Source organism: Bos javanicus, chromosome 14, assembly GCF_032452875.1.
Source record: "Bos javanicus breed banteng chromosome 14, ARS-OSU_banteng_1.0, whole genome shotgun sequence".
Classification (NCBI taxonomy): Eukaryota; Metazoa; Chordata; class Mammalia; order Artiodactyla; family Bovidae; genus Bos; species Bos javanicus.
In genome coordinates, this window is record NC_083881.1 from 77522125 (window position 1) to 77533991 (window position 11867).

At 44.5% G+C, this 11867-nt stretch overlaps 1 protein-coding gene across 1 annotated transcript in view; it reads right to left on the reverse strand.

Annotated features, from left to right (window-relative positions):
• The window catches only part of LRRCC1 (leucine rich repeat and coiled-coil centrosomal protein 1), a 43703-nt gene extending 41081 nt beyond the window's left edge, over positions 1–2622 (reverse strand). The window contains exon 1 of the mRNA XM_061439460.1: positions 2174–2622. Within this exon, the coding sequence (XP_061295444.1) occupies positions 2174–2262 (89 nt within the window). The 5' untranslated portion in view covers positions 2263–2622. The remainder of the gene's footprint in view (positions 1–2173) is intronic.
• Positions 2623–11867: the final 9245 nt, after the last annotated feature.

Genomic DNA, 11867 nt, shown 5'->3' on the forward strand with positions numbered 1-11867 from the left:
GTAGGTAACTTGTCCAAGTTCTTGTACAAATCACCTAATAGAGCCAGGATAAATATGGATCTGACACTTGAGTTTACAATCTTACTCTCATCACTGTCTGCAATGTCTGTTTAACTCAGAATGTAGTTGATTTCAAAATAAGCCACTAACTCTTGCCATTTGTAGTGAAACAGTCTCTGTCCTCCCTTGCTGAAACTTGGACTGCATCTCCTCTAGATGGAACTCATCTTTTCATTCTCTGAACTGCTGCTATTTTAAACTAGAGTCTCTTCGGAAGACAGGAGTTCTAGGAATATAAGCTACAGTGTACATAATTTAGATATGCTGGAACTGGGACACAGAAAATCAGGGGCATCTCTTCCATGTTTTGTAGCAGTTACAGTAAAGCTGTAGGAAATCTCACAGCAGGAAAATGAGTTAGCAGTCAAGGAGTAAAAAGGGAAAACAAGGAATTCAGGTTTGCTTCCAAATTAGTATTAAGAATCTCAAATTTAAAATTGAAACGCATAAAGTTTGAATATGTTGTAAGATCATTCAGTTTACGCTTTACTTTTCAGACCGAAGCTCATGAGAACCCCTCGCAGAAAAAGGTTATACCTTTCTAAATTTCATGCTGCTGCTGCTGCTAAGTTGCTTCAGTCGTGTCCGACTCTGTGTGATCCCATAGACGACTCTGTGTGATCCCATAGACGACTCTGTGTGATCCCATAGACGGCAGCCCAGCAGGCTCCCCCGTCCCTGGGATTCTCCAGGCAAGAACACTGGAGTGGGTTGCCATTTCCTTCTCCAATGCATGAAAGTGAAAAGTGAAAGTGAAGTCACTCAGTCCTGTCCAACTCTTAGCGACCCCATGGACTGCAGCCCACCAGGCTCCTCAGTCCATGGGATTTTCCAGGCAAGAGTACTGGAGTGGGGTGCCATTGCCTTCTCCAAAATTTCACACTAGCACTCTCTGAATGTGATTATTTCTAATATTTTCCAATTATCTAGCTTGTCATTTATTGGGGCTTCCCTCGTGGTTCAGACAGTAAAGAATCTGCCTACAATGCAGGAGACCCAGGATGAGCTATTATTTAGTGCCAGACCTTATGCTAGGAACACACCTTCTTAATGACAGCCATTTATTTTCTGAAACATTGTTTCCAGAAATTAATATTGTGCAGATATCATAGTATAGTTAACTGTCTGAAAAAGCAGACTGTGAAATTAGACAGAAATGATTTTGAATTCAAACTTAGTCCACCAGCTTCATGAAGCTGGGCAAGTTATAAAGATCTTCTGAGTCTCAGATATGTCCCCTGTAACACTACTACCTTGCACAATTCTGAGGACTGATGATAATACAGTCACACACATAGATGGCATTTAACGTGGCAGCTATTATTGAAAAGACATCTTCGTGGCATTTTCTGGCAAAGTTTACATCGAGATCCAGAACAAGCTGCTTTGATCATCAGCAGGGTGTGCACAGAGCGCAGGCAACAAAGAAACCATGTATGGGGAAAGGCAAAGACAAGCCCACGGTGGCACAGAACTGCCTGCCTGGGGCTTTAGGGTGCCTAATCACAGGGTGTCAACTGGAAAAAGGGAGAGGGGTGAGACAAAAAAAGCACACAGGGGCCAATCAGCAACGCAGAACCAAGGGCCTAGTATCGTGCACATATTTGGGCTGCATGAGAGAAATCGGTAGCATTTTCAAAAAACGTGAACAATACACGTATCACAGCGCTCTGCAAAGGAGAAATCAGAATGGGGGCAAAGAGAACCGAGGCAAAACCAATGAAAAGCCGAGGCAAAACCAAGTCTTACTTCACAGCTGCCAGAGACAACTCCGCTGCCACTTTCCGTCACAGGGAAGGAGCAGAGAGGACAGAACCCGGGAGGACCAGGAACAACAGAGCGAGCACACGAACAGCAGCGGTGAAGAAAGGGCCAGCAAAGGCTGGCAGGCACGCGGGCAGTCCCGGGAGCGGAGGGCGGGCGGCCCGCTGGACACGGGGCTGGCCCCTCAGCAGCGCGGCTGTGGCGCGGAGCGGCGGCCGAAGCCAGACGCCTTCGGGCGCTGCCTCGGAGAAGCCGCTCCGCACCTCCGCTCTCCCCCGAGGCCGCCCGAGGCCCACGACCCCCGCCCGGGGCTGCGCGGGCCGCTCCCGCCGGCGGGAGCGCCCTTTACCTCCGCAGGCCTTTGTCCATGAAGCACAAATCCCCGCAGTTGCTGTCGCCGTCCTCATTCTCGACTTCCGCCTCCCCCGGTGCCTCCATGGCACCGGAGACGGGGAGCGGGATCGTAACCGGCGCCCAGCGCAGGGCCTGAAAGCCCGGAACACGCCTCCCGGGTCGGCGGAAGCCCGGCCCGACGGGGCGGGGCGAAAACCCCCCCTCCAACCGACGGAGGGCCCTTTCCCGCCCGGACGGCGTCGCGAAGCCGGAAGCCGGAGATTCTCCACAGAGGGCGTCCTTCCCTTTTACGGCATCTATGGCGAACGCTCGGGACTTACCGTAAAGCGAGACATCTTGCGGGCCGTTGGGTTTTTGGGGAATGAATAGGTCTTTCCTGTGTGGCTCTTCTGTATGGTTTTTGTATTGTGGGCGACTGACTTCTGAAGGTGATTTCACAGCAGCTTGTTCTTACAGACGTATAGATTTTCACTTCAGTCAGTTCAGTCGCGTCCGACTCTTTGCGACCCCATGGCCTGCAGCACGCCAGGTCTCCCTGTTCATCACCAACTCCGGGAGTTGACTCAGACTCATGTCCGTTCAGTCGGTGATGCCATCCAACCATCTCATCCTCTGTCGTCCCCTTCTCCTCTCGCCTTCAATCTTCCCCAGCCATCAGGGTCTTTTCCAATGAGTCAGTTCTTTGGCCAAAGCATAGGCTTCCGTATCTTTAAGTTGTTCCCCACCCCTCCTCCGGGGGGCTATTGGCTCTCCTGTTGATTCCACAGACATTTGTGAGATGCCTTATTTGTGCCAGGGACTTCAAGCCCATTTTCGTTCGTGGAAGCATTCATCGTTCAGTAGCGGAAATGAAGAACCGCTCTGCAGCAATGCTGTTACTTGGAATAGCACAATAGCATTTATGGCCAGCTGCACAGTTCTGTGGGTAGTGGGGAAAGTTTCTAAAATGAGGTCATCAATAGATGCTCGAGCAGGGTCTTACTAGGTTACAGTGTGTTCTGTGTAGAATGTCATTCCAGGTAAGCAAACAGGGCCCAGGTAAGGTCAAAGAACACTCCTGGATAGATTATTCTATGTGGCATGGGAAAAATTTTGTTGTGTTGTGTTCAGTCACTCAGTCCTGTCCAACTCTTTGTGACCCCATGGACTATAGCCCTCCAGGCTCCTCTGTCCATGGGATTCTCAGGCAAAAATACTGGAGTGTATTGCCATGCCCTCCTGCAGGGGATCTTCCCAACCCAGGGATGAAACCTGCATCTCATGTCTCCTGCATTGGCAGGCAGATTCTTTACCGCTGTGCCACCTGGGAAGCCCTACACAACCATAGTGTGGCTAAAATAACCATGAGATTCAGTTCAGTTCACTTCAGTTGATCTGTGTGCCTAGCTGCTTCAGTTTTGTCCAATTCTGTGACCCCATGGACTGCAGCCCACCAGGTTCCTCTGTCCATGGGATTCTTTAGGCAAGAATACTGGAGTGGGGTGTCATTCCCTTTTCCAGGGGATCTTTCCAACTCAGGGATTGAACCAGCATCTCTTGCATCTCCGACCTTGGCAGGCAGATTCTTTACCACCGTGCCACCTGGGAAGGCCACTGGGAGTATATTTAAATGGAGTCAAAAGTTGTAGCTCAACCCTGGACCTGCCAGTGTCCTGAACTAAAATCTTCAGTGGTTTCTCATTAGTGATGGAAGAAATTTTCATATATTAAGTCATGCAGAAGTCATTCTTGCTTTTATATGATTTGTCTTTATGCTAACTAGAACTTCTATGTTATGTCAAACATGCAGAGTACATCTGCTTTCACCATTAAATGAGAGAGTGCATTTAAAAATCAAAATGGATTAACTGATTCAAAATGGAGCTGAGTGGCCATTGTGGATGTGGTTTCCAACACATTTCTGCATCTTTGAGAATTTGAATTTTCTATGCTCTGTCAAACTCTAGGACACCACCAGCTGTTTTCAAAACAGTATCTGCTAGTGGCCACCAGCTGCAACATTATGGTCACAAATCTCCCCTTGTAACTATGCAACCATTTCAGACCCCAACGAATCCTTGTTTAATAAGCAACCATACTTCTTGCCAGCTCCAATCCTAATTCTGGACAAGGAATTTATATAATTTTGCTGTTTTTGCCTATATAGACTTTCCCCATTTTGCAGCCCAGCAGAACATTATTTAAGTTCTTCTTGAATCTGTGCCTACTGAGCTATAATCCTTAGTTTGGTTGGAATAAAGCTGTTTCCTATTCTTATTATAAATGGTTTATTGATTAACAGTGTCAACATTGGCCATCTAAATAAAGGCCTAACTTTCTAATCTAAAATGGAAAATATTTACAGACTTAACTGTCATTAGTCACATGCTGTATAGATGTACCTATTATATTCTAAAGCTTGTAGCCACAATTCAGTGTTTCTTACAGTTACATGCTTTACCATGTGTTTGCAGCTCCTTTTAACAAAAGGTGGAGGTATGAACTCTTTACTAGCTCCTTGATTCTGGGTTTATATGTGACTTTTTGTTTTGGTTAGTAGAATTCATTGAAATTGTAGTCCTGGGCCTCAAGATGTCTTGCATGCTTCTGCTCTGTCTCTTGGAAGACTGCCTGAGCTGCTATTTGAGCAAGCTACATGGAGCAGAAATAAGTCACCCCAGCTAAGGACAGACAGATGCATGCATGAGTCTGGAAGCACTTAGTTGAACACGTGCAAATTGCCAAATAACAGAAATAGAAGCTAAATAAACAGTTTTGTTTTAGGTCAGTAAATTATGGAGGAGATAGGATTAGATGACAGGTAAGTCACTTATACGATAACTGAATGTTAATTAAAATAGAGATTTTTTTCAATTGGGATAAGTATTATAATCTAACCTGAAACAAACAACTGATATAAGAAATAAATCATTTGATTTTAAGTATACTAGATCTTTCCTCCAAAATTAAGTGCATTATAATTCATTAAATTAATTAATCAAAATATTTATTATAGTTAGTCAAGTTTAAAACTTGTAGATTGTATCTGAATTGCCTCAGTACCGAAAGATTGGTTTTTTTCAGAATGATAATTTGGTGAATTATATTTCTATTATTTGGCTGTTAAAATCAATAATGCTTAGAAACCTGAAGTTTTGCTTCTAATTATCTGCAAAAAGGATTGTTAAAGTAGTTTCTATAGAAGATCTCAGCTCTAAAATAAAAAAAAAAACAATATCATGCTAAATAATCTGTAATCAACCCCTTTCAGCAATGACACTGCAATTTTATTTTGTATTTTACATTGAAAAAAAAATTCCTTTTAGGAAAAGTTTATTTATTTGTTTACTTTTGGCTCCTCTAGGTCTTGGTTGCTGTGCATGGGCTTTGTCCAGTTGTGGCGAGTTGGGGCCGCTCCTGGTCTCGGTGCAGCGGCTGCTCATTGCGCTGGTTTCTCTTGCTGTGGAGCACAGGCTGCAGTAGTTGCGGCACACAGGCTCGGCAGCTGCAGCTTGTGGGCTCGGTAGTTGCAGCTGGCGGGCTCTAAAGCACTGCTCAGTAGTTGTGGCACTTGGCTGTGCATGCTCCACTGCTTGTGGGATCCTCTTGGACCAGGGATTGCATCCACATTTCCCCCACTGGCAGTCCAATTCCCATCCACTGTATCACCAGGGAAGTCCCTATATTTTACATTTTTGAATTGCACTTCAGTCTGTCTTTGACTTGCTTTACATGATATCTATGAAGTATTTGTGGTTGCAAAATGGGCAATATATTTGGAAGCAATCTTATCAATGTGTAATCAAGCATGAGATAGACAGGTTGATGAGCTGGTATTGTTGAGGAGGTAGAGATAATAGTATCTATTCTGTAAATGGTAAGTTGTGTAGAAAGGCTGGTGTGTGGTGAGGGTGTGTCTGTGTGTGTGTGTATGTGTGTGCATGCAAGAGAAGGCAAGAGATGAGGACAGAAAGGTAGAAAGTTAGGCTTGAATCAGATCTTGGAGAACCAACCATTGTCAGCTTAGGAGTTGATATTTGTGTGAAGAAAGGTGATGATGAGGTGATGCTGTGCTGGTCCCACAGTTGTGAGAGTGAGGTTGGGAGAAGATGCAAGAAAATGAGAAGGAGGAATAGTTAAGCAGGAAGCTGACAGGATTAGATTTGTGTTTTATAATATGTATAGAAACTGAGTAGAGGCTGGATTGGAGGGAAAATATTGGTGGCGGGTGCATAAATTAAGATACAGTTGCATAAACCAGATGAGAAAAATGAAAACCTGGACAAAGGCACTAGGTGTGGGACTGATGGGAAAGAAAAATACCTGAGATGTTACAAGCTTTGTTGACTGATTTGGATGCAGGGTGTAAGATAACTATAGTTGTTGACTTTTTCTTCATTTTGATACTTTTTAAATATCCTCTTGTGTTTTACCCATACCTATGAGACCAAAATGTAATGGTGGCATTATACATCCTGTAACTTACATTTATCTTTTTCTGTTAGACTATACTGGCACTTTTATGACAATTTTTTCAGACAAGATACAAAACCATTTTTCTTTTTAACCACATAAAATGTGTACATGCTTTTTGCAAAATAAAACCCAAAGCTTTCAAAACGTTATGAAGATGTGATACTTTCAGATCCCAGTACAGAACATCAGGTCCATGACATGGGCACAGAAGATCAGTCTCCTTTGTAACTTGTGGCCTTGAAAAAATCTGCATCGCTCATGAATTCCAGTTATACTTAGTTGTGTACATCACCCCTCCAAACAATGGACAGAGCGTGCCAGAACATCCTGGCCTTTGACGGAGTGCTAGAGGGGCTGGCTTTGGCATTCTTTGCGGGGTGGTGGGGATGGGGTGAGGAGCTAAGAACAAAAGAAAAGAGACTAGAGGCTTGTTGAGCATCCAGGCACAATTCTGCTAGGTTGGGAGAAAGCCCGGACTTGAGGCTTCCTACAGGAAAGTAAGGACCGTGGAACTGCCTTCCCATCCTGGCCGTTAGTACAGAGGTCGTACACCAGAGGGAGTAAGAGACTATGGGCTCCTGAAGAAAGAGAGCTAGAGACTAGAAAAACTGTAGGAAAACTCTACAAAACAGAGGGTTTTTTTTTTTTTTTTTAAGATAAAATGGAGAAACTGTTGGAGTAACAGAAAAAAAGAGGGAAGATTCATTAAGCCAAAAATGAGCAAAATGTATCCTACATTAGTTGATTAAGAAGAAACCATAGTTATCTTAAGGAAGCCAAGGGTTGTTTAGTAGATTCAATATTTTTTTCATAATTAGAATCTTAGCAAGTGAAGAGTAGACAATGGTATAGATAACTAAACAGCATTTTCTAAACACCTATAGCAAATATCATGCTTAATATGAAACATTAGAAATATTTTCATTGAAGTCGTGAGCAAATTCAGGATTCCTGTTTTGAAATGAACTAGAACTTATGCTGTAAGAAAAAAATATGTTTTAAGAATTTAAAAATAAGAGATAAGCTTCTTTTATTTGCATAAGATATAATTTTCTTGGATTTTCTAAATCAACATAGCAACTAAAATTGTAAGCTGTAAAATAAGTAATAGGAAGTATGCAAAGTTTTGTGTAAGAAATTGAAGCTTAGAGAAAAGCTTCCCCCTGCTCCCTCAAAAAGTTTAATCAAGAGAAACCTTTAATCATTACTATAAAGGTGTCAATTTTCCCTAAATACACTTCAAATGAAATTCCATTATGAGAGTCCCAGCTGAATCTTTTATGGAATTTGACAAAATTATTCTAAAATGCATATGGTTTCAACTAAAGAGCCTCTTGATGAAAGTGGAAGAGGGGAGTGAAAAAAACTGGCTTAAAACTCAGCATTCAGAAAACTAAGATCGTGGCATCTGGTCCCATCACTTCATGGAAAATAGATGGGGAAACAGTGGAAACAGTGACAGACTATTTTTTTGGGCTCCAAAATCACTGAAGATGGTGACTGCAGCCATGAAATTAAAAGACACTTGCTCCTTAGAAGAAACACTATGACCAACCTAGCTGCTAAGCTGCTGCTGCTAAGTCACTTCAGTCATGTCCGACTCTGTGCGACCCCATAGACGGCAGCCCACCAGGCTCCCCCATCCCTGGGATTATCTAGGCAAGAACACTGGAGTGGGTTGCCATTTCCTTCTCCAATGCCTGAAAGTGAAAAGGGAAAGTGAAGTCGCTCAGTTGTGTCTGACTCTTTGAGACCCCGTGGACTGCAGCCCACCAGACTCCTCCATCCATGGGATTTTCCAGACAAGAGTACTGGAGTGGGGTGCCATTGCCTTCTCCAAACCTACACAGTCTATTAAAAAGCAAAGACGTTACTTTGCTGACAAAGGTCCGTCTAGTCAAAGTTATGGTTTTTCCAGTAGTCATGAGTTGGACTATAAAGACAGCTGAGCACCGAAGAATTGATGCTTTTGAATTGCAGCATTGGATAAGATTCTTGAGAGTCCCTGGGACTGCAAGGAGATCCAACCAGTCAATCCTGAAGGAAATCAGTCCTGAATGTTCATTGGAAGGACTGATGCTGAAGCTGAAACTCCAATACTTTGGCCACCTTATGAGAAGAACTGACTCATTTGAAAAGACCCTGATGCTGGGAAGGATTGAAGGTGGGAGGAGAAGGGGACGACAGAGGATCAGATGGTTGGATGGCATCATCGACTCGATGGACTTGAGTTTGAGTAAACTCCGGGAGTTGATGATGGACAGGGAAGCCTAGCGTGCTGCAGTCCATGGGGTCGCAAAGAGTTGGACACGACTGAGTGACTGAACTGAACTGAACTGACATGGTTTCAAAAATTAATTTTGAAGCTAAAAGAATTTTCATATTGAAAATGAACAGGCAAAGAATCTGCTTGCAATACAGGAGAACAGGAGATGTGGGTTCGATCCCTGGGTCTGGAAGATCCCCTGGAAAAGGAAATGGCAACCCACCCCAGTGTTCTTGCCTGGGAAGTCCCATGAGAGGAGCCTGGTGGGCTACAGTCCAAAGGATCTCAAAGAGTTGGACGGAAGTGAACAACAAAGCACACACACTTAACATTTTAATTCAAAAACGTTTAATGGTAATCTCTTCAAGTTATTAACAGTGACCATCAATGAGAAACCTTGCTCACATGAGGAAACAATAAAATAACTTTACAAAATTATTTTTTTCCCCATCTTGCATTGCTATACATTTCACTGCTTCCCTACCTGTGCTCCATGGACACCTAGAACCTGCCACAGACACTGGAGTACATAGGCAGATAGTAATAAGGTTTGAGCACCCATTCTTAAAGGCTAAACAAAAGTTTGATCCTATGACCAAGGAACGTAACAGAGGGTCCAAAAGATCTTTTGAGGGAATAATACTGTGTTCCCCTTCTAGGGCAAGCCATCCCCAGCTCTGCATGGCTGAGAGTGGAGATCAAAGTCACACTACACAAGCAGGGAGATAGCTACCTTCACTAAGTTTTTTTTTTTTTTTTCCAATTTGGGAAACCTGGATTTAATGCAGTTTACTTCCCTGGTGACTCATATGGTAAAGCATCTATCTGCCTATAAGGTGGGAGACCCGGGTTCAATCCCTGGGTTGGGAAGATCTCCTGGAGAAGGAAATGGCAACTGAGCGACTTCACTTTCACTTTTCACCTATAACGAAAGGGTATTTTATGTTCCTATAGGAATAGAGGGCTCCCCAGGTGGTTCAGTGGGTAAAGAATCTGCCTGCAGTACAGGAGATGCGAGTTCAATCCTGTATTGGGAAGGTCCCCTGGAGGAGGGTCTGGCAACCCACTCCAGTATTCTTGCCTGAAGAATACCTTTGGACAGAGGAGCCTGGTGGGCTACAATCCGAAGCATCGCAAAGAGACACGACTAAAGCGACTGAGCCCACACACAGGCGTAGGAATAGGAGACCTGTACACTAAAGAAAAAAATGGTTTTGCTTCCCTTCCTCTTCCACTTTCCTTTCTTTTTAAAAAATTTTATTTATTTAATTTAAATTTTATTTATTTTTAATTAATTAATTTAACTTTGTGCTGGGTCTTTGTTGCTATTTGGGCTTTTCTCTCGTGGTGAGTGCTGGCTACTTTTTAGTTGTGGTGTGTGGACTTCTCACTGCGCTGTGTGGACTCCTCCCCCTGAGGTGTGTGGACTCCCCGCCACGGTGTGTAGACTTCTCCCCATGGTGTGTGCACGACGCCCCATGGTGTGTGGACGTCTCCCCGTGGTGGATGGACTGCTCCCCGCGGTGTGTGGACTCCTTCCCTGCCCCCGTGTGTGGACTCCTCCCGGCGAAGTGTGGACTCCTCCCCGCCGTGTGTGGACTCCTTCCTGTGGTGTGTGGACTCCTCCCCCAGGTGTGTGGACTTCCCCCCGTGGTGTGTGGACTCCTCCCCCGCGGTGTGTGGACTTCCCCCTTTGGTGTGTGGACTTCCCCCTGTGGTGTGTGGACTCCTCCCCATGGTGTGTGGACTCCTCCCCGCGGTGTGTGGACTCCTCCCTGTGGTGTGTGGACTCCTCCCCCAGGTGTGTGGACTTCCCCCCCGTGGTGTGTGGACTCCTCCCCACGGTGTGTGGACTCCTCCCCGCGGTGTGTGGACTTCCCCCTGTGGTGTGTGGACTCCTCCCCGCGGTGTGTGGACTCCTCCCCGCCGTGTGTGGACTCCTCCCCGCAGTGTGTGGAGTTCTGACTCTGGTGACTTCTCTTGTTGAGGTTTCAGGGCTCCAGAGCACAGGTTCTATAGTTGTGGCGCATGGGCTTCATTACTCCCACATGGCATGTGAGATCTTCCCAGATCAGGGATCAGTCTTGTGTCTTCTGCTTTGGCAGGCGGATTCTTTACCACTGAGCCACGAGGGAAGCCCCATTTAAAAATTTTTAAATGGGAGTTAATTGCTTTACAATGCTGTGCTGATTTCTGCTGTGCAACAATGTGAATCAGCTACAAGTATACATATATCCCCTTTCTTTAAGTCTCCCTCCCATTCACACCTCCAACCCACCCCTCTATAACTTGGCATAGAGCATGGAGCTGAGTCAGCGAGGCATATACATGTTTGGAAGGTACAAAGATTCCTGCTCCTGTTGTTGCACTCAACACTAGAATGCTTCCAAGGAGGAATCCTATTGCCTTCAGGAGTTGCATGCTTTTACCTTGTGCAACTACCTCCTTTTTTAAATCCTGAAAAATAATTTAAAATTTTTGTGTGAATTACTGTGCTTTTACATTTTCCTTTCATATTCCTGGAAGGCACCCCAAACAGCAACATTCCCTTAATTTCATCATCTCATCCTTCCGCAAGCATTTTATTACTAAACCTTACTTCATGGCAAATAATGGGAAAACAGTGAAAACAGTGGCTGACTTTATTTTTCTGGGCTCCAAAGTCACTGCAGATAGTGATTGTAGCCATGAAATTAAAAGACGCTTACTCCTTGGAAGGAAAGTTATTACCAACCTAGATAGCATATTAAAAAGCAGAGACATTACCAACAAAGGTCCGTCTAGTCAAGGCTATGGTTTTTCCAGTGGTCATGTATGGACATGAGAGTTGGACTATAAAGAAAGCTGAGCACCGAAGAATTGATGCTTTTGAACTGTGATGTTGGAGAAGACGCTTGAGAGTCCCCACTGCAAGGGGGTCTAACCAGTCCATCCTAAAGGAGATCAGTCCTGGGTGTTCATTGGAAGG